This window comes from Urocampus carinirostris, chromosome 1 (assembly GCF_059441175.1).
Source record: "Urocampus carinirostris isolate Australia breed hairy pipefish chromosome 1, RoL_Ucar_1.0, whole genome shotgun sequence".
Classification (NCBI taxonomy): Eukaryota; Metazoa; Chordata; class Actinopteri; order Syngnathiformes; family Syngnathidae; genus Urocampus; species Urocampus carinirostris.
The window spans coordinates 36,633,470-36,656,418 of NC_142349.1; the positions used below are offsets into that span (position 1 = coordinate 36,633,470).

The 22,949-nt window shown below is 38.9% G+C and overlaps 1 protein-coding gene across 2 annotated transcripts in view; it reads right to left on the bottom strand.

Annotated features, from left to right (window-relative positions):
* LOC148374532 (SH3-containing GRB2-like protein 3-interacting protein 1) overlaps positions 1 to 22,731 on the bottom strand; it is a 36,405-nt gene extending 13,674 nt beyond the window's left edge. For both annotated transcript variants that reach the window (XM_088337529.1, XM_088337537.1), the window contains exons 1-12: positions 22,334 to 22,731; positions 17,958 to 18,021; positions 15,462 to 15,507; positions 14,985 to 15,041; positions 14,683 to 14,740; positions 12,158 to 12,333; positions 7,777 to 7,801; positions 7,629 to 7,692; positions 6,554 to 6,624; positions 6,418 to 6,486; positions 6,289 to 6,351; positions 3,629 to 4,375 (exon numbers count right to left, since the gene is read on the bottom strand). In XM_088337529.1, the coding sequence (XP_088193655.1) occupies positions 3,629 to 4,375; positions 6,289 to 6,351; positions 6,418 to 6,486; positions 6,554 to 6,624; positions 7,629 to 7,692; positions 7,777 to 7,801; positions 12,158 to 12,333; positions 14,683 to 14,740; positions 14,985 to 15,041; positions 15,462 to 15,507; positions 17,958 to 18,021; positions 22,334 to 22,343 (1,450 nt within the window). In that variant the 5' untranslated portion in view covers positions 22,344 to 22,731. The remainder of the gene's footprint in view (positions 1 to 3,628; positions 4,376 to 6,288; positions 6,352 to 6,417; positions 6,487 to 6,553; positions 6,625 to 7,628; positions 7,693 to 7,776; positions 7,802 to 12,157; positions 12,334 to 14,682; positions 14,741 to 14,984; positions 15,042 to 15,461; positions 15,508 to 17,957; positions 18,022 to 22,333) is intronic.
* Positions 22,732 to 22,949: the final 218 nt, after the last annotated feature.

The following is a 22,949-nucleotide window of genomic DNA, read 5'->3' on the forward strand; positions in this document are numbered from 1 at the left end:
GTGAGACCGAGGATTTTGATTTGGCGCACACCTTAGCCTGAAACAATAGAATGAGTTATGGTGTTTAACAAGTTACATAAAGTCAAGCCATTTAGTATTTTTTTCTTATTGTATGGACTTTTTTCAGAATGAAAGATTAATTAAATGAAATGAAATGAGATGAAATGAAATCAGGTATAGACAGACAATGGGAACTGAGACTCTGACATCTTTGTTGCAATTATTATCTATTGATATTTTTATTCAAAAGGAGCGGCACATAGACTTCATTCATAGGTTAAAAAAGGTGTTCGGAATATGGAACTTTTTTTTACTCGCTGCTGCCAACTCCTGGCCTATGTCATTTATGCAGCCTGTTTCAAGCTCCCTATGTTGCATGTGCATGTACGCGCTCGAATAAACTCATCTATTTTCATCTTTCTTGGCGTTTGCATTGAACAGGGCCTTTTCTTGCTTTCACTATTTTCATGATAGTCTTACAAATATAAACATTTTTAGAGGTGGGGTGCGTTGTTTGAGCCGTCCATAATGATTAAAAAAATAAGATAATTTGAATAAAGGGCACAAGCACATTTTTCTTTGTTATTTTCTTTACTTGCAGTTAATTAAGTGTTGCTTATTATTCATGGCAGTGCAGGATTTCACCGACTTCATATGTTCTACAGATGTTTTTACTTTGTAACAGACACTGTCATAATTTAGTTAAAGTTGCAACAAAGATGTCAGAGTCTCAGTTCCCATTGTCTGTCTATACCTGATGACATTGTTGTCTACTACCATTTACAGAGACGATCCGGATTAGAGCGGAAATGGGCAAGACAAGATTGGTCTAACTCCCCCCCCCCCTCACAAAACCAGTTTTAAACAATGTGAAATGATGAAAGAACGTATGAAATATGGGCAAAATATATATGTTACTGCTAATGATCAAATCTCAAGCTTAAAACAGGGACATACTATGTTATTTAGCTTTATCTCTGTGTGTTTCCAAACCCATTTGAAGAAATGTATCTATTTATAAACAAATATAAATATAACATTTTTTTCTGTCTGGCCCCTCTAACAAATCTTTTAACTCAATGTAGTTCGCAATTCAAGTCAAGTCATATTTATTTGTATAGCTCTTAATCACAAAGAGTCTCATAGGGCTGCACAAATTATTGCAAACCCCGTACTATTATTACACCATCCCCTGATATAAAACCTACATGAAGGGAAGGAAAAACTCAAAAACCTCAACATGAGTAAAATGAAGAAACCTTGAGATGGGAAAACATTTACCCGTCCCTGTTCTAATGCACCTAGCACATAAAATCCTCACCTGCACAAAATGTTCATAACTTTATATGTAGTTTAATTTTTTTGATGGAAACCTAGAGGGCAGCCAATAGTAGTACCACCGCCACAGGTACCGAAAAGTAAAAACACTAGTGGGACACCAAAACTTGGACTTTATATGTAGAGTAGTGTCTTTAGCTACTTGGACGCATGAAATCACCTAAACGTAAAAACGGAATTGATAACAATCAGACGATAGCATTTAAGGGTATTTACAAATTCTAAAACATGCAAAATGTGAGGAAATAGTACATGTTTTTTGGCATGAAATCTCTCTCTATACATACATACATACATATATATATATATATATATATATATATATATATATATATATATATATATATATATATATATATATACATACATACATACATACATACATACATACATACATATATATATATACATATATATATATATATATATATATATATATATATATATATATATATATATATATATATATATATATATATATATATATATATGTATATATATATATATATACAGGGAGTGCAGAATTATTAGGCAAATTAGTATTTTGACCACATCATCCTCTTTATGCATGTTGTCTTACTCCAAGCTGTATAGGCTTGAAAGCCTACTACCAATTAAGCATATCAGGTGATGTGCATCTCTGTAATGAGAAGGGGTGTGGTCTAATGACATCAACACCCTATATCAGGTGTGCATAATTATTAGGCAACTTCCTTTCCTTTGGCAAAATGGGTCAGAAGAGGGACTTGACAGGCTCTGAAAAGTCAAAAATAGTGAGATATCTTGCAGAGGGATGCAGCACTCTTAAAATTGCCAAGCTTCTGAAGCGTGATCATCGAACAATCAAGCGTTACATTCAAAATAGTCAACAGGGTCGCAAGAAGCGTGTAGAAAAACCAAGGCGCAAATTAACTGCCCGTGAACTGAGAAAAGTCAAGCGTACAGCTGCCAAGATGCCACTTGCCACCAGTTTTGCCACATTTCAGAGCTGCAACATCACTGGAGTGCCCAAAAGCACAAGGTGTGCAATACTCAGAGACATGGCCAAGGTAAGAAAGGCTGAAAAACGACCACCACTGAACAAGACACACAAGCTGAAACGTCAAGACTGGGCCAAGAAAAATCTCAAGACGGATTTTTCTAAGGTTTTATGGACTGATGAAATGAGAGTGAGTCTTGATGGGCCAGATGGATGGGCCCGTGGCTGGATCGGTAAAGGGCAGAGAGCTCCAGTCCGCCTCAGACGCCAGCAAGGTGGAGGTGGGGTACTGGTATGGGCTGGTATCATCAAAGATGAGCTTGTGGGGCCTTTTCGGGTTGAGGATGGACTCAAGCTCAACTCCCAGTCCTACTGCCAGTTTCTGGAAGACACCTTCTTCAAGCAGTGGTACAGGAAGAAGTCCGCATCCTTCAAGAAAAACATGATTTTCATGCAGGACAACGCTCCATCACACGCATCCAAGTACTCCACAGCGTGGCTGGCAAGAAAGGGTCTAAAAGAAGAAAAACTAATGACATGGCCTCCTTGTTCACCTGATCTGAACCCCATAGAGAACCTGTGGTCCCTCATCAAATGTGAGATTTACAAGGAGGGAAAACAGTACACCTCTCTGAACAGTGTCTGGGATGCTGTGGTTGCTGCTGCACGCAATGTTGATCGTGAACAGATCAAAGCACTGACAGAATCCATGGATGGTAGGCTTTTGAGTGTCCTTGCAAAGAAAGGTGGCTATAATGGTCACTGATTTGTTTTTGTTTTGTTTTTGAATGTCAGAAATGTATATTTGTGAATGTTGAGCTGTTATATTGGTTTCCCTGATGAAAATAAATAATTGAAATGGGTATACATTTGTTTTTTTTTAAGTTGCCTGACAATTATGCACAGTAATAGTCACCTGCACACACAGATATCCTCCTAAAATAGCTAAAACTAAAAAAGCCCCACTCCAACTTCCAAAATATTCAGCTTTGATATTAATGAGACTTTTGGGTTCATTAAGAACATGGTTGTTGTTCAATAATAAAATTAATCCTCAAAAATACAACTTGCCTAATAATTCTGCACTCCCTGTATATATATATATATATATATATATATATATATATATATATATATATATATATATATAAATCAATTCAATTCAATTTCAAAACACTAAATTTCTCGAGTCCATTGGCAAATGGAATATCTTGTGGCGGCTCTGCATAATTATGGGGTGGAACACTGCACATTCTGTGCCTAATTGAAAGTGAATACCTTAAATAGTTGAGAGATCAATACTCACGTTACCTGAGTAAGGCCCGGGGGAAGACACAATAGATCGATAAGTGGTTGGTGGAAGAGGAGGTGGCGTTCCGCGGAAGCTTGTTGATAGCTCTCTTGGTGAACCGGTGAAGTCTGGGAGGTCTTCTCTGAGGTGCATTCCCTCTGGAGTCCTTTTCCCCCCTTGACTCCCCAAAACTAAGGGCGATATGACCCCTGCTCGAGGAGACCTTCGCTCCGTTGGTAGAGGAGGCAGAGGACTTATTGATACAGGGGAAGATGAGTAATGTGCAAAGTGGAATACTTCCTCATCAATCGCCTCATCGTCAAGGCAGACCACTGGTGAACAAGTGGGAGAAAAGTAAGGAGGCAGGGAAGGAGCTGGTTCATCCGGTGGAGGAGGACCGAGCATGATGGAAGGGGGTGAGTCCAGTGGCGTAAAAGGAGGAAACGTCTCGGGAGAGAACGATGGCGGTGAGGGAGGGGGTTCGGTGGGAGGGGGTCCGGGTGAGATGCACGGGGAGGAGGGTGAAGATGTGGGCGTGTCTGGGGCTGGAGAATCTGGCGGCGGGGGCGGAGCCGGCTCGTCCGGTGGTGGGGGTCTGTCGTTTGTAAAAGTAACCCATCTGGTGTCTTCAGCGGCGCACGGGCTACCCACAGGCCCAAACACGTCGTCCAGGTCAGGGGCTTGCGACTCTCGGTAGGAAGGGGGGGATAGGACGCTCAGGTAGACGGGGGCAGAACTGCAAATTGCTCTCCCGTTGGCTAAATCAGCTGGAATAAAATATCATAAAGTTTGAAAAATGCATTCAGATTTCATACATAAAGTGAAGAAAAAATATTTACTCGACTACAAAAGTAATCAGTGTTGGGAGTAACGCTTTTCTCGGTAATGAGGACGGTACAGCGTTATTAATAAAAATTTGTAACTCAAATGTCGTTTTGACATGGGGGTTCATAAATTTCAATGCCATCAAGGCCACCTAAACGGTACCTGTTCCCCCTTGCTCAGGATAGATAAATAAATCCTTACCCTGCCAGTATCCCACTGCTAATTACGTAATTCAAGTTAAATTGACATGTGTATATGGCTCTACGGAACCGTTAAGGAGTTAAGGGACTGTATATTACTTTAAACTCTTTCCGTGTACAGTATATCTTTGTAAATATCTCATGTTTCAATGTGGGCACATGCGGCTTACAGTCAGGTGCGGCTTATGTATGTACACATAGTCTTATTAAAATATGTGCTGGGTGCGTCTTAGGTGTGCTCAATTGTCCGAATTTTACGGTAGTTACTCTCAGAGTAACGTGCTACTTTTGGTTGTCAGTAATCTGGTGAAAAGGCAATTACTTTTTAACTTGAATTGAAAGGAATTGTCTTTATTGTCATTGATATAAATATTGTATGCAACGAGATTAGACATAAATATATATATATATATATATATATATATATATATATATATATATATATATATATATATATATATATATATATATATATGTATATATATATATATATATATATATATATATATATATATATATATATATATATATATATATATATATATATATATATATATATATATATATATATATATATATATATATGAATATATCCAAAAACATGCATTTCAGGTGAATTGGCCGGTCCAAATTGTCCCTAGGTGTGAATGAGCGAGTCAGTCCCCGTGTGCCCTGCGATTGGCTGGCAACCAGTTCAGGGTGTCCCCTGCCCACCGCCCGATGATTGCTGGGATGGGCTCCAGCACCCCCGCGACCCTACTGAGGATAAGCGGTGCAGCTAATGAGATGAGAGATGAGATATATATATAAAAAATAATGGAGCCATATCCCCCCCACTGGGAGGTGGCTAGAGTCAAAAACACATTCACATTTTTGACTCTTTCTGGAAGATTGATACAGATGAGGGCATTCCCAGGCCCCCAACTTATGTGTTGCAAAATCTCGTTGGGAGGCCACCAAACACCCCAATTTCAACCCCTATTGCCAAGCGTCAAGCAGGGAGGCAATGTTCTAAGTCTCGAACCAGCAACCTCCCAGTCTCAGGGCGGGCGCCCTACCCTCAAGGGCACCGAGCTGGTATAGTTTTCAAATACTAACAATACATTTATTGTTTGGGGCTGAGGTGTAAGCCAAATCAGAATCCCTGGTCCCTAATGCCCCCAATAAGCTGGTAGGCGCCTTGCATGACTGACTGCCTTTTTTTTGAGTAAGTGTGTGTGTGTGAATGGGTAAGTGTGAAGCATAATGTAACTTTAGGAGGTCTTCATTGACTTGAAAAGCGCTACAGAAATGCAGACCATTTACCATTTATTGCAATTGCAAGCTTCACTTTCATCTGTAGGTTGCATACTGATTGTATAAAAAATATTCAATCTTTAATATACAAGTCAACAATTTTGAAAATGAAAATCGAAACATCATGATGTTAAATGGTTTAAAACTCAATCCCGCTAAATATTACTATAAAATATATTTTTAACATTATATTTCAATGATGAACGATAAGGCACTGACTCAGCTGCCTCCCATGACTGCACGTCACTACGTATACCTATGATGCCAATTTCAGACCCCTCTCGCCATCTTTTTTTTTCATAATTGGTGGTCGACTAAATAGTTTTTCCCCACTTTCCACACTCATATGTTTTTTTTACCAGCAGATTGTGAAGCGGCGCCTTGACTTCGTGATATATTTTTGGGAGGGAGTGGAGGAGGAGCTGAAAAGATGATTTACAAAAGGTTACAGTATACCAGCCATTTGGAATATTTGCACATAAACTCACCTCCTGTTGGGAAACTTCTGCTCAAAGGTGACTCTGAGTGAGAGCTTCCCCAGATATCAGCGGGAACCACTAGAGATCAAAAACCGTTATTGCCATGATAACTCTATCTGTATTCAGGTGTAATGAGTTCCAATACCATCGTATCTGGCATATTTGGTCTCCGAAGGCAGTCCAAAAAAAGCTGGGTTGTTCTGTCGTAGTCGTTCACTGAAAAGGGAATGAAGTCTTAGAACATGACGTCTTACTCTCAAAAAATTATGTTTCAGCCGTACAATTAGTGTTGCAAACATATGAGCCTTGTAGGGCATCTGAGCCCATCACAGCTACCACTGCTGCGTTTTTCTTTTGTTCCCTTTTTGTGTTTTTGCAGGGGGCCCGGAAGACACATCCTTACCCCCAAGACTCTTCTTCTCGTTCCTTATGGATTATCGGACTACGTAGGCTTTCATGTTTTCTTTTTGTTTTTATTTTTTTTTTTTTACTCTTTTTGGTTGTGGTTTTTCATTCACATTCCCAGATAAAATAAACTTAAACTTGTTTTCTGCGTTAACAACCCATGCTTCCGGATGGACTTCAAGAACAGACTGACTCCTTTTCACATCCATCCCTGTCAAAATACTCTGGTCTGTAGGATTACAACAAAGTCTGATAACTGGAGTTTGTGATTGTGAATAAAACATTCATGGCTATGTATTTATGATGAAATGATGCACATGATTGCAAAATGTTTCGTCTTGGGGCCATGCAAGCGTGCAGATTTACTCCATTGGCCCCCAAAATAATCTTAAATCGCTTACCTACCACACTAATCTACAGTCCATAGTGCGCCGGAGCAGGGCAGCGCTCAGGTATTGCTCGATTTATTCGCCTGCCGGACCTCCTAATTGCATCAACTTTTGTGTTAGCACTTCAGCAGCACGTCAACCCAAAATCATGCGGGACACGGATTTCACCCCAGACGCTGCGCTTCCATGGTGACGGTTTCAAATTAAAACTCATACTGTTATGGTTTATTTTATCGGAATATCCTGTACAGATGAATCTCTTAAGTTGATATAATCAAATATAGAATTGTATTCCTTTTAAGGAACAGTAACTTCAATTGGCGTAATATATGGAAATCAAAGCAAAACCCCTTCCAGCCTTCATTACTAAATCTACTATAATCTATTATTAAAGTCGTTTACTTCAAACGAAGTATAATCCAAAACCTTGGGGTGTCAGGCGCAGGACTTGGCGTGGGGGTTGAACATCTTGGTCGAGCGATCTCTTCACCTGGAAGATACAAAGCATCCAGTGAACAATGACTTGCTAAAATCATCACAAAAAAGGAAACACAGTACAAAAAGATGCACTTACATGACAGGTGCCTCTTTATCTGTCCCTGTTAAAAACAACAATAAAGTTCTCAGCCATTCACTCAAAATGATTTAAAACAAACACTGAGGCAACTAATTTTATATTGTCATGTAATTCGAATGCAAGACAGTAACACAGGAAAGTAAACCCAACAAAACGGTTCTGAAAATGCGTCATTGTGATTTTCTTCGATATTTGAACATTTAAACAGAGCAGTGGTGGGAAAACTACAGGCGAAAGGCCACAAAATATTTATAATCCGGCTTGCCCAACAAAAATGGTAGAAAATAAAATAGCAATTGAAACATTTATTTGATGGTAAAAAAAAATACTTCTCACTAAAAATGTTGTTTTGCTGCCACTGTAGTTGCTAATGTCACTTGAAGGGTTCTTTTTAAATTGTGCATTTATTTTATCGATTACAATTTTATCAAATGTTGTGCAAAAGAACACATTTTTATTTTTTTTATACATATTATAAAATGCAGTGTTTAGAAGAGGGGCATAGTATATCACTTTTCTTTGATTCTTAGTGTTTGCAAACAAATTTTATGAAATGAATCGCTTCATAAACCAATCTAGAATTAAATGTACATGTAGATGTCTGCATGTATGATGGCTCACACATTCCTCAACTGCCAGGGCCGTAGGGCCACCATTTCCCGTGGGGTGTCTTCCCTTTCCTGGGCGTTTTTTCAGGTAGTGGTTTACTCCTCCACATGACACAGACAGCACATTTATACATAAATCTATCCGAAAAAAATTGGGTACATTATGTGTTCTTGTGTTCTTTGTGTATCGTCAAGGTATAGGATTTGAGACTTTGTGTTTTTCCCCAGTTATTAGAATGTATTATCAGAAAGTCCAGCTAATCTCTGAAGAGCGGGATGACACTTTACAAGAAAAAGCAACAGCGACCAGATGATGGAGGAGCTGTATCTGATCAGGCGTTTTCTACTGCTACTGGTAACCACGGAATCCGGTACAATCTGTCTTGTGGGGGAGCAAAAAAAAAAAAAACCTGGAAAGGGGTGGGCTATACTCTCCCAAGACACACCAGAAAAAGTGCCTGCACAACTCTGGCGGTTAAGGGATCCGTGAGCCGTGATTGGCAGATAAAAAAAATAAAAAAATAAAATATTTGGCGCTCAGCCCCTCAACCAAAATACTTAAGCCAAGACTAAAAAGGTTTGCCCACCCCAGGTATGGAGTAATGTAGAGTACTGATAGTGTCCGTTTTAAAGCCAGAGTAAAAATGTCTTTACATACATAATCAATTATTATCTATCTGTTTAGAATAGAATAGAAAGAATATATATCAGCGCTTTTTTTTCAAAGAAGAGGTTTTTGTGGTAAACTGAGCCTATTTTAGCTATTTAATCCAATCTCATAAGATAGGATAAGAACATAGTAGTCAACGTAGTAATATCAAGCTAACAGTTGTCATTTCATAAACTAGTATCTTCATGCATAATTCAGCAACCAATAACGTTTTTAGTATAGCAGCAATATAATCAAATTGGTTTTGAAACATTTAAAAATAAAGGAAAGTAAGACATTGAAACTCAAAATGCAGTGCGTCTAGCTCAGAAGTTCTTTTTCTCATTAAATGTGAAAAATATATTGATAAATAAAAAAAGGAATATGATTGGATGTTGGGGACACTGGGGACTTTTTTTTAAACTCTTAACGTTCTGGCGGCCCCCTGGCAGGCTATCCGACTGTTGAGAAATAAAGACGTGTCTGTGTGATTCGACCAGTCACTGGTCCTTTTGGAGTCTCTAAATTGACACTTTTGTAAACGCCTGGACATATTCTAGAAAAAAGCGTGAAAAATTTGTGTTTCGTTTTGCAGATTGAGATCAACTTTGGACTCGGACCAGGTAAGGCTTCATGCTATTGTCCCAGCTATTTTCCAGTTGAAATGCCCATGCTAACCTCATGTGCAGGCATGTCATTGCAAAAAAACAATTCTGGCGAGAATAAAAACCTTCTATTTCTGTGCGTTCCAACCTAGATTGATCAATGTTAGTAGCATTTGCAGTGATTATTTCAGTTAGGGACGAAACTTCAGTATTGACTTTTAAAATAAACCAAAACAGTTTAACGACAGCATTCAATTTACTTTGGGTACTTTTGGGTCTTGGATTGGAATTTTAGGTGAATTTTACAGGATCGTTAAGGAGTTAAACCGTTTTAAACATATCATTTTTTTTAACGTTTTTGTTTAGGGGGCCAGATAAAAAAGCCTGACGGGCCCAGGTGCAAGTGGCTCGCTGGCCGTAGATTGCCCACCGATGGTCAAGCATTTTATAAAAACACTTTACTTGGGAAGGATGTTTTTTTCTTTACTAATGTTATTCAAATTTCCTCTCAGTTTTCTTTCTATCTTAAACATAACATTAATCATCAATCATTATCATAATTGTTTAATAGTAATACTAAAAATAATAAAATACAATATACCATTTTTATTGTTGTGGTTAATCACTAGTAGTAGTTCATTCAGTAAATATAATTCCAAGATACCCCCAACAGTCATGACTTTTAAGAACGTGACTAAAAATGTCCCCTCTTGTTACATTTTGCACTGCAGAAGAAATAACAGGATTGAAGGCGTCTGCTTTGAAACCGTCAGCGGACGATGCCGCAAACTCACCGGGCTGCGTCTCTGAGACCAGCATAAGGAAGAGAGAACAGACCTGGGTCAGAAAGTGAGTGACAAATCAGTCAAATGTACATGAGCTAAAACTGCACGGTCACTAAAAAGCTCACCTAATGCAAAATGAGACATAACACACTAGTGATCGGAACAAAGGACATTTATGTTGCAGCGGGACTAACTTAGTTATGAGGACTTGTGGGGTATCTATGTATGAATTAGGTGACATTATGTGTTTGAGTGTGGCTGTATAGTACATTAATTGCTGTATTGGAGTTTCCTTTTCGCGGTTTCGATAATAATTTTCATCGCACATTGTGTTCTGCACCAGACAACACACAGCAAATGCTATTAAAGGGCAGGCTGCAGAGGGCCGTGTGTGTGTGTTGGGTGGGCATGACTGTCTGTGCGCCCAACTATGATGGGCTGGTGTATGATGTCAATCAAGCAGACGGGCGCGCACACAAGTCAATGTGTCCACCCAAAACAAACTGCAAAGCAGAGTGACACCCAGTAATTTAGAGGCCTGCTTTATCGTTAATAAATTCATCAACAACTCAGAGGAAAGTCGGAAGAGCGCTATAAAATGCACATCATCACCGGGGTGCTCTGTGGATTGTTATCAGGTCTGAGAAGATAATGAAACGCCGTCAGGAGATGAAGCAAAAGTGGGGCTGCGGGTTCGGCCCAGTGCTTTGTAACAAGCCACACCTGCAAGGCCTGTATCTCACCAATGCCAGATCCATCACCCATGAGATGGATGACCTGGAGCTACAACTCGAGATAAACCTTTACATTCGTGACTGTTGTATTTTAATCATCATGGAGATCGAGCTCAACCCCAAGATCCCCGATGGTAGGGTGCAGCCATCTAGTCGCTGTCTACATTACTTACTTACACTGAAAGGAGAAGCCCACCAATTTTGGTTTACTATTGTGTAACGACAAAAAAAGAGCATCTATTCAACTGAATTTCTGTGCTTTTATTTGTAAACATATTGTAATTATTTTATTATAGTTGTATATATTAAATGACTGACTAATAAGGGCAGCACGGCGGCGCAGTGGTTAGCGCATATGTGGCACAGTTCTGAGGTCATGAGATCAAACCTTCCTGTGTGGAGTTTGCATGTTCTCCCCATGCTTGCGTGAGTTTCCTCGAGGCACTCCTCCCACATTTCAAAGACATGCATGACAGGTTAATTGGCCGGTCCAAATTGTCCCCAAGTATGACTGAGCAAAAGAGTTGTCTGTATCTGTGTGCCCTGCGACTGGCTAGCAACCAGTTCAGGGTGTCCCCTGCCCACTGCCCGAAGATAGATGGGATGAACGCCAGCACCCCCGCGACCATACGGAGGATAAGCGGTGCAGATAATGGATGGATGGATGGATGGATAACTAATGAATAAATACATGCTTTCATTTAACAGGTTTTGACTATCGCATGACTTTTTTGAAACAATCTTTGTGAAAAAGAAAGGATAAAATGGCATTTGTGGTAAGCCCCATAAAGGCGAGACTTGGGCAGTTCTCATTTAATTAATACAAAATAAATATAAAATTGAGAAATATGAAATGGCTTACCGGACTTCTCTTCTAATAAAGGATAGTTAAAAAATGGGGAGAGGGAGCGAAGGAGACAGAGAGAGAGAAAAAACGGAAGTAAAAATGTAATATTCTATTTCCTTCAAATTTCCCCCTCCTCCCAAGTTCAATCACCAGAGATGGAGAGAGCGCCAAACCTCCCACTGAGGCTTTGAGCTCTTCCAATGACGGAGGGATGCACTTGGCACTCTCGGCCACCAGTGGTCTGATCTTGATTTTGAACTTTTTCTTGCTGTCTTCATCGTCCTCTGAGTCGCTGGAGGAGAAAAACTGCTTTCCTGTGGAAGCTAGTTAATAATTGTCAAGGACAAAAATAGGAAGACTTTTCCTACTATCTACGGCAGTGGTTGGCAGCCACCGGCTCATGGACCGGTACCGGGCCTTGGGTACAGAGCTGCACTTAAAGAAAAAATATTTGCCTTGTTTTTTGCTTATTTGTGTAAACACACATTTTTTTACCCAAAAATAAAACTTACGTTATGGTAGTATATAACTGTAATTAAGCGATATTTGATCTGTTGGCAAATATTGCTGACCACATTTGCCCAGCGTTGGATGCAACGGGAATCGAACCATGAGTGCAGAGTCCTAACCAATAGACCACTATGATTGTCAATGACAAAGGAAACGGTACTACTATATGTTTTATCATCACACTATTTTTACTCACTGTACCTCAATTTACAAGGTTGTAATGGAGCATCATGGGAAAGAGTTCAGTCAAAGCAAGGTTTTATAACATGGTGGCGTGAGTAAAAATAGTGTGATGAGATAAATCTGAATGCCTGTTCCTAAGGTGTGCGGTTCTTTAGTGGTCTAGTGATTTTGGCTTATGAATAATACTATTAGTATTACTTTTATTATTGCGGGCCAAGGGAACATAGTTAGACAATTAAAATAAGATGCATATCTCTCAGTTTGGGGGAAAAAATGGTTTTTAAGCATGTTCTTTTCCTCCTGGTCTCGATTTGTCTCTACTATTGCATGCAGAAATATGTTAAAAAAACATGTTTGAATCCAAATATTTCCCACTTGCCTCTACTGTGCAGCGAAACATCTGCCAAGTGTCTGCAGTGTCCCAGTTAAAATGTTGAACCTGAGGAAAACAACATTCTCAGCTACACCTTCAGTCTTACTGCCAACTCTCTCCATTCAATTATTCGCTTTCCTTAGATGCTCTTATAAGCAACATCAAGATTCTGCTAAATCTGTCAGTTATTGTGTATGCTTTACAGCAGTATTTCTCAACATTTATTAAGGCAAGGCATGCTTTTTTCATTGAAAGTAATCTCGAGACACACCATCCATAGAAAATAAGGAAAATAAATATCATTCTTGTTTTTCTTAACTAGGTTTGTAAAGATAGGCTAAAGTCAGCATTATGAATTTGTTCGTATCAAAATCTGCTCAAATAGGTGACATTATTTTGTCCGCGGCTGTGCCTTAAAGGAGCTGGATGGAATTTGGAACTCGACCTGCCACCTTTGGCTTGCGCCATCATTGCAGCCTGTCAAGCTCCTTTATGACGTGCGTGCAAGTATATGCATTTCTTAGACACGCTTGAATAAACTCTTCGTTTTTCATTTCATTTTTCAAACCCTTCAAAAGAATGTTGTAAAAAAACACTATAAAGTACCGGTATTTTTGTTTTCTTGTTTTGATTTTGAATATGTCTTCCTTTCAAAAAAAAAAAAAGAGAGAGAATAGGGGTAGGCACTGCAGCCTACTCCCTTTAAGCACGTTTATGTATATTATTGGGCCGTCTGGGCCTGCAAGCCCTCTGAGCTGGCCTAGAAAATATCTAAATGTGATATTAATTTGATCTTGTCCTTGATTATATTTATCAAATAATTCCAAATTGTTTGTCAGCTTCCTTCCATTGCTTTTCCTCTGATTGTGCTGCTTCCAGATGTGTGCTTTCGTATTCAAGCATTTATCCTGTCACATTTCAGCCATTACTAGTTACCGGGGTCAAAAATCTTCACGGAGGCCTATGTAATCAGCTCTGCAGGCAGTGAGGCATAAAATCAGTGACGATCAAGCTGTTGGTTCAGCCAATCAGATTACGGGTTGGCAGGCCGAGGCCTTCTAGCAGGCGTTAGGAAACGTCAGCAGTTTCACAAAATAATATTGGCTAGGGGTTGGTAACATAACTATCACAACAGAAAGGTGAAGAAAAATGTCTCCACTGCTTTTGTTGAACCGACATCTACAGCCGTAAAATCCAATAAAAACATAGGCCATAATTATGACAGGACTCTCAACATTAGCTTCGATGGTAGTAGAAAAGACTACTTGATGGAATTGTTATGCACAGATAATCTGCAAGGCAGAGTAATTGAAATCTTGGAGAAAAAAAAAGAGGATGGATTTTGTGCACAAATAAGGATTAAAATGTGGTGATATTCCTAAATAATATTGATATATTTTTAGGTTATTGTTGATTCCTTTGTATACGTGTTGCAGCTGTAGCAGCAGTAATTGTTTTACAACGATGAAATAGTGATTGACGGTTGGATTGATTGAGACGTTGCGCTACTGAAGGCATATGCGTGAAATGCACGGCCCGCCTCTGGTGACACGGAACAACAAAAGCCATAAGGAAAAATGATGCTGTCAAAGGCTCACATTAAGGATATCATCTCCTTCATCTCTCGGACGTAGGCTAAAGCCCTCCTCATCCACGTCTGGCGATGCCTGGACAGGTATAAAAATGTTTAACTATTAGAGCTTTTTTAAAAACTGTTCTCACAAGAATTCTGAATATCTTGCAGATAACAACACAGGCGGCATTTAAAAAGGTGTGCCTTTTCTTGGCTAGCAAAGCTTGTGTCCATTGTAAAAACGGGTGCATCAACATGTCAAACTTGTGCTAAAAGGGGTGAGCGCATGCCAAGTGGAAGACAAATCGGCAAGACAAGTGTAGACAGTGAACACTCACATATCTGTCCCAGTCAAATTCCCCATAGAAACCATTGGGTGCTCCGTTAGTCTTTTTCTGGACAAAATTATAACAAGTAAGCGCAGCATCATAGAAGTGTTACAAAGGATAGAAGTCAAAACTAAAAAAGTCACCTCCATGAAAAAAACTTGGATTTTTCTTATGGTTAATCACAGTGCATTTACAGTAAAGACAAACTACAATTCATAATACCATTCATGCTAACCAGGTATGTTATCTGTGACAAAATCATGCTTTTACCCAAGAAACGTGATGAGATTATATTGGTTCTAGAAGAGTGAACCTAAAATACAACTCCCAACAGATTGAAGTGAATTGCAAAATTCTTGTGAGAACAGGCGTTTACCCCAAGTCAGATAACATGCCATGCTAGAAAATCATACTCAATACAGTACAACATGCTGAAGATTTTACAGTACACATATTCCCAAAAATAGAAATTCAACATATACACACATTTCCTTTCTTTCCACTCCAACTTCCTTCTTTGTCAGGTGAGCTCCTGTTTGAAATTAAAAAAGAGACACGCATCTGTGTTTTTGTTGTTTTCTGAATGTTCCATAAGGATTTGAGGAAAGAAATCAAACAATGTTGAGAATACTTTTCTATTTAAAGGCACAGTGTGTATAATATGGTGGTTCCTTTTCACAAAATATCCATTCCTTAAAGAAAACAATATTGACTTAAATAATAAGCAAAAACACATGGACTATCATATAAGCAAGTTGGGTATACTGTTTACATCCACTTTTACATTTTTTTCGAATGACTCATTGCCATCCAGTGTGTTTTTTTCTCTCAGATTTTGGAAAGTATGAATGTAAACTTTATTTCGAACATTCATATAAAACAGGACAAAAAACAATGAGTCAACAACAAAATAATGTCACATAACATGTTCGAAAAGGGGTAGTCAGAAGCAGATGCTTATTTTCCCTACCCCTTTATCTTCCCTATTAAATACATTTTACAAATCCTCCTTTCCTTTCGTGTCAAAATCTAATTGATATACTTATTACATAGGTCAGATATCACAATTATAATAATTACAATAATGACATATTTTATACACTAATCTTCGTAATACCCATCCTTCAACGTCATAATATGCCTAGTTACCGAATGTCACTGCGGCCCCAATGATAATAACAACAATAAAAATAAACATAATATTTATAATAACAGTTCTGATATAATAATAGCAACAATAACAACAAGTTAACCATAGTTTTAAACGCAATATTTCCAATCTCCCTCGTATCCCATTTTCTTCATCCCTGTATTTTGCTAGTAATGCTTTTTTGTTTTTAAATTTGAACACATGGATGGTTGGACATTGTTTGATCTCATCTTGTAAATTATTCCAAAGTTTGACTCCACACACGGACACACACATACTTTTCCTGGTTGTTCTCACCTTTGGCATTTTGAATTCACTACAGCCCCTCAAGTTATAATTTCCCTCTTTCCGAGTGAATCATTTTTGTATGTTTTCTGGCACTATGTTTTTGTTGACCTTAAATAACAGAAGTGAAGCGAAGTGAAAAAAAATATTAAATCATCCAATTTTAATAGTTTGGACTGCATGAATAAAATACTAGTATGATCCCAATATCCTACCCTGTGTACGGTTCTTATTGCACGTTTTTGAAGGATAAAAAGGGGCTGTAGTGTACTTTTGTAATTAATATGTTAAATATGGCAGAACTAGACTTCCTGTGCGGAGTTTGTATGTTCTCCCCGTGCTTGCGTGGGTTTCCTCCGGGCACTCTGGTTTCCTCCCCACATTCCAAAAACATGCATTTCATGTGAATTGGCCGGTCCAAATTGTCCCTAGGTGTGAATGAGCGAGCGAGTTGTCTGTCCCCGTGTGCCCTGCGATTGGCTGGCAACCAGTTCAGGGTGTCCCCTGCCCACTGCCCGATGATTGCTGGGATGGGCTCCAGCACCCCCGCGACCCTACTGAGGATAAGCGGTGCAGCTGATGAGATGAGGTGAGATGGCAGAACTAGAGAACAATATGATAAATACAATGCATTATAATTTAAAAGAAATTCGGCTTTATTAATTATTGAAATGCTTTTAGATACCTTTGTTTGTATGTGTCTGATGTGTGTTTTCCAACTTAATTTATTGTCTATTATGACCCCTAAAAACATAATTTCTGATACAATGTCTATTGCAGCACCATCCATTTTCACTTCTAAATCTTGATTTGCCTTGCGATTACCAAAGAATATTACTTTGCTTTTATTTAAATTTAAAGATAATTTATTTATATCCATCCATACTTTTAGGTTCATTAGTTCACGATTAATACAGGTTACCAAATCAATATAGTTATCATTTGAATAGAAAATGTTAGTGTAGTTTTCTACTATGATTATAGATTTAGGGATAAAAAATACTTTTAGGGAAATATGGTTGTGTAATGCTGGTGCCAGTATGTCACCATAAAAAATTAGATATATATGTTTAAAATGTATCGTATGAATTGAAAACTATAACCAAGCAAAATTTCTGATACATTAATACTGTTTTTAATATTGGACAAATACAAAGGAGATTTCATAGGATGCCAGTTCCTTATTTTGACTCACTGTTGTTCGTTGTTTTGACTATTACATCATTGCCGCTATCGGCCAATCATGTTGCTGTTCTTTAATTCCCCCTACACGCTTTAGGGCTGATCCGTTTTTTGTAACCTTGAAGATTTGATAAAAAGTGGGGGCTCGGAGGAGGGTTTTAGGATTGGATGGTATCTCCTGGTCCTCCTTGAAAATTATTGCCTTATTTAGAGTGAATACTGAAGTTTAAACAGTTCCCGATTAGACATACAAACAGCACTTAAATCGTCCATTTGAATAGAATTATTGGAGAATATTGGGAGATATCTAATTACCTTTGGCTTATTTCATTTATTTTGTATTTTTTAAACAGTACATAACTTACGTTGCCTCTGTATCCTTCTCTTTTTTTCTTAAGCCGAAGGCCTTCCTGGTTCGTTTTTTCAGTCCTACAACACATACAAAAGATGAGAGAGAGCTCACCATAGTGAAAAATTGAGCAACGGTAAAACGTGTTGACTTTTAACTACATTTAAAAGGCAAAAACGTGCAAGAGCAGACAATTCACCGACAGCGTCAAAATTTTACATTTGTGTCACTTAAAGAAAAACACAACCCAAATGAATGAGTTTAAAAGAAAGCGGGCACTGCAAGGATTCAAATTCCTTAGGTGACTTGAACACTAACAAACGTTGATCAATACTTTGTTAGTGTAATTCAACCTAAAAAAGTGGCGACCAACACAGTCTCCACTTTTCACAGCTTTAAAGATGCGGCAGTATACCGGTACATCTTTCTCTATGCAAAAGAGGAAATCAGCTTTTCTACGAGAGTCAGATGCCACATTGTGCTGTTAAAATGATCAATCCCACTAAGGTGATATTAGGTATCAGAACTCATTTCAACGATCAGCAATTATATACAATAGTCTCATCTGTCCATCCATTTTCAATCCGAGACATAAGTCATTTATATACATACTGTATGTGTTTTTACAAGTCACACTTTTTCTTCTCACGAAAAAAGAATAATAAAATGAAAAGTGAGTCTAAAACCCTATTTAGTGCCCGTGTTTACCGGGCAGCCCCTTAAGAACACCTAAGTAGCCCATCAGTCATAGTGATTTTAGTAAATATGACATTTATGTTTTAGTAGTTTAGTGAGAATATTTCCTCTATTAAGTACAGTAAAGAAAATAAGTACTTGAACACCCTGCTATTTTACTATTTCTCCCAATTAGAAATCATGGAGGGGTCTGAAATTTTCATTGTAGGTGCATGTGCACTGTGAGAGAGATAAACTAAAAAGAAAAATCCAGAAATCACACTGCATGATTTTTTTAACAATACATTTGCGGGATATAGCTGCAAATATGTATTTGAACACCTGAGAAAATGAATGTTAATATTTGGCACAGTAGCCTTTGTTTGCTATTACAGAGGTTAAGTGTTTCCTGTAGTTTGTCACCAGGTTTGTACACACTGCAGGAGGGATCTTGACCCACTCCTTCACACAGATCTTTTCTAGATCAATCAGGTTTCTGGGCTGTCGCTGAGAAACACGGAGTTTGAGCTCCCTCCAAAGATTTTCGATTGTGTTCAGGTCTGGAGACTAGCCGGGCCAAGCTGGAACCTTGATATGCTTCTTACGGAGCCACTGCTTGGTTTTCCTGGCTGTGTGCTCTGGGTCGTTGTTGTGTTGGAAGACCCAGCCACGACCCATCTTCAATGCCCTGACTGAGGGAAGGAGGTTGTTCCTCAAAATCTCACAATACACTGCCCCAGTCACCTTCTCTTGAATGCAGTGCACTCACCCCCAAAGCGTAATGCTACCACCCTCATGCTTCAGAGTACGGATGTTGTTCTTCGGATTGTACTCTTCATTCTTCTTCCTCCAAACACGCTTAGTAGAATTATGACCAAAAAGTTCTATTTTGATCACAAAACTTTCTCTTCTGTATCATCCAAATGGTCATATACAAACTTAAAACGGGCCTTTTGTCGCTTTAATCGTCGCCATGTTACAAGTAACAGGTCTTACTGGTTGTATGGGGTGGACAGTTGTCTTTATGCAGCTAAGGACCTCAAAGAGGTGCATCTGATTCAGAATGATACATGGAGTGCAGGTGGACTTCTTATGGGCGGACTAACAGGTCTTTCAGGGTCCAAATTCTAGATGATACACTGTTTTTCAAATACTTATTTGCAGCTGTATCACACAAATGAATTGATAAGATATCATGCATTATGATTTCTAGATTTTTCTTTTTGTTTTATCTCTCTCACAGTGGACATGCACCTACGATGAAAATGTCAGACCCCTCCATGATTTCTAAGTGGGAGTAATAGCAAAATAGCAGGATGTTCAAATACTTATTTTCGTCACTGTATGTTATAACAATGTCCAACAGAGTCCAAAGAGCCTTCATGATTTAATATTGACCGCACCTATCTGCTTTTATCTTACTTTTATCAAAGTTGTTCGGGACTTGCAACAAATTACGGAGCAGGAAAGGGAAAAGGGCATGGGGTGTAGAGCGATTTCGCGCCTGTGCTCAGGCTTTTCTGTTTGTGTTGCATGAAAATGGTGAAAGAAAATGACTGTTTCAAATACGGTCCAAACGCCAACCCAAACCCTTTAAAAAGATGAATAAAAAAATAATTTATTCGAGCGCTTTTGAGAAAAGCACATGCCACGCAAGCCGCTTGACAGAGGCTGCAATGATGATCTAAGCAAGATGATGGCATCAGCAAGTAGAACATTTTCAAATTCTGGATAGCATCTTTAATTTGTAATAATAATTACAACCTGGTAATAACATAGCAGCAACATAGTAGTAACATAAGTTGCTATTTTAGAAATACAGTACAGTGTATCTAAACAATAGCCCTTTTCACCAATCAGTAACAAAAAGTAGCTCTCAGCTTCAGAAAGGTTAATGACCCCTGGTTTTAAACGTTCTATGTGCAGAGTTCACAAAATTATGCTAAACTTTATTTTCAATTTCAATTCATTTCTCAGATAGAGCAAAAAAAAAAAACACTTCTCTGCTAGAACCATTTCGACTAAACAGCCTTGAGCAGGGGTTGGGAACTAATGGCGAGCTATATATGGCTCTTTTTATGACTACATCTGGCTCAGAGATTAAATGTTACAGTCACATTTATATACTTTATTTTTAGACAATAGCTTTGAAGCACATGCGAGAAGCAGAAGAATCACTGACTACTGATGGGATCAGTACCGTTTATATATGGCACAGTTTTAACTACAGTTTGCAGTCAAGGTGTCACACCAACAGATCCCGTTTTGGGTGTAAATTGCTAAAGAATCCTTTATAAGGAAGCTCATCAAACAAGCAATGTTCATTGATGAGACACTTTATGATGAAAACCCACACAACAAACTGTAATCACCCAAAAACACTAACAAAGCACTCAGAGCAATTTGATTGTGTGTGCGGTAGGAATGGGCGTAGCCATGTGCCGTCTGCACTGAGGTCTCGTTCTCGTTTGCAATATTTTGTGACATTTTTAAAAAAGAACTTTGCTCGCACTTCGTTTTGAAACTACTATTTAGGACAAAAATGAGCCTTAAGACTCCTACGTAACTGTGGGAGGGAAAAAAGTTTAAAGTGGTGCACTTGTTGATATGGTACACAGGTTCTGGGATTATTATCATTTGAGGTTTTATCAAATGATCAATAGTCACACAGTGAAATAAATTACGCTGAAGAATGCGCTTTGGTCGTGAGAGCAGGTTTTGCAAATTTTGCTTAATTTTGTAGTAAAATATATGGGTTGGCTCTTTCAAAGAAAAATTCAAAAAATTTTGGGTTTTATGGCTCTCTGGGTCAAAAAGCTTCCTTATGTTTATTTTATGTTCTGTAAGGAGGAATGTTTTTATTGTTTTAAATCCCTGAAACACTTTACTGGAGCAGCACTTTTATTCTCTTTTTTTTTTGGTTTGAACAATTTTATTGACACTATTAACAGCAAATAAACAATGTCAGGTTTGAACATTTTTTCTCGACAACTTTAACAGCAATTAAGCATATTCACAATTGTATTTATTTAAAAAGACAGCAAAAAAACCTTTTCAGGATTCGAACGTCGACATGTTGCAGTTGCACCAAGAGCGTGATCAAAAGGGACACACAGCAAACCTGATGAACGACTTAAAGCGTGAGCAGCTCACAAAGGCTACAAGAGACGTGAACACGTGAATATCCTCAAGCTCAGGAAGAGCTTAATACACCACAAGAGACTGACTGCAGGTCATTTGCTAATTTTAGCAGCCATTCATTTGCATGCTAGCGCTGGAGTAGCGTTCTAAGACTTGTCATGAAGGTCGATGCATATAATTAAACAAATTGGACAGCCTTTTCACTAAACGTCTGGCAACTGGATACTGTTAGCGTCGTCACGATGCACAAGGTGCAAGATATATTTTCACTTCCTCAATAGACAATGCACATGAAGTCTACAGTGATGTCCAACCATTTCATGACAAAACACCAGGAGGAGTACATTGCACCATGCCAGCATCTTTTTTAAACCCCACCTCGACCTAACATTCGACCATAGCTGGCCAATTCGAAACAAACCCGTCACAATGCTTAGAGATACGGCACTATAATCCCAGGCAGGCCACATTGCATGTCAGATCACATCAATTCATTCAATGCTGAATGTCCCAACTGGACACAAGAGGGCGAGGCGATGGACACAAGGGGTGGGAGACATGGGCTGTACAGATTACCTTGCATCATGATTCCAGATTTTCATCCTACACTGCCACCTGCAACCGAAGTGGGGGGATAAAAATCCAGATGGTTAAATGATACCAGGGTAGGGCATGGCTAATCGTGCACAGTTCCCCGGCAAAGCACAGAGGTTGACTCCCTCCTCCCCCCAACCAGAGGCCAAACTCTCATATAGAGGGATGGGAGGAGGTTGGGTGACGACAGCAGCGGTAGAGGACAGCAGGGGGAGAGTCAGAAAAAAGCAGGGGGGTCGTGGGAGGTAACTCGCAAATCCTAGAACGAGGTGTGCTATCTGTGCTGCTTAAGCCCTGGCCGCCATGGCCGCAGCATCGTGCGCAATCTATTAGATGAGAGATGCTCAGGAAAGGGGAAAAGGAACACACGGCGGTACGTAGAGAAAGACTGGGATGGAGGTGGGAGGGGATGGCTGCTTTGCTGATGTCACAGGTGGATTAAACCAATGGCTGCAGTCGTGGTCACATGACCGATGTCCCCTGGTGCCTTCAGCTTCAAACTGACAGACACATCAGCCAAATGCAAGCAAATTACTCAAGGAGGTTTTAAAGGACCACTTTTCGAACTAGTACCTTAAACTGAATTTTGCGCATTGTT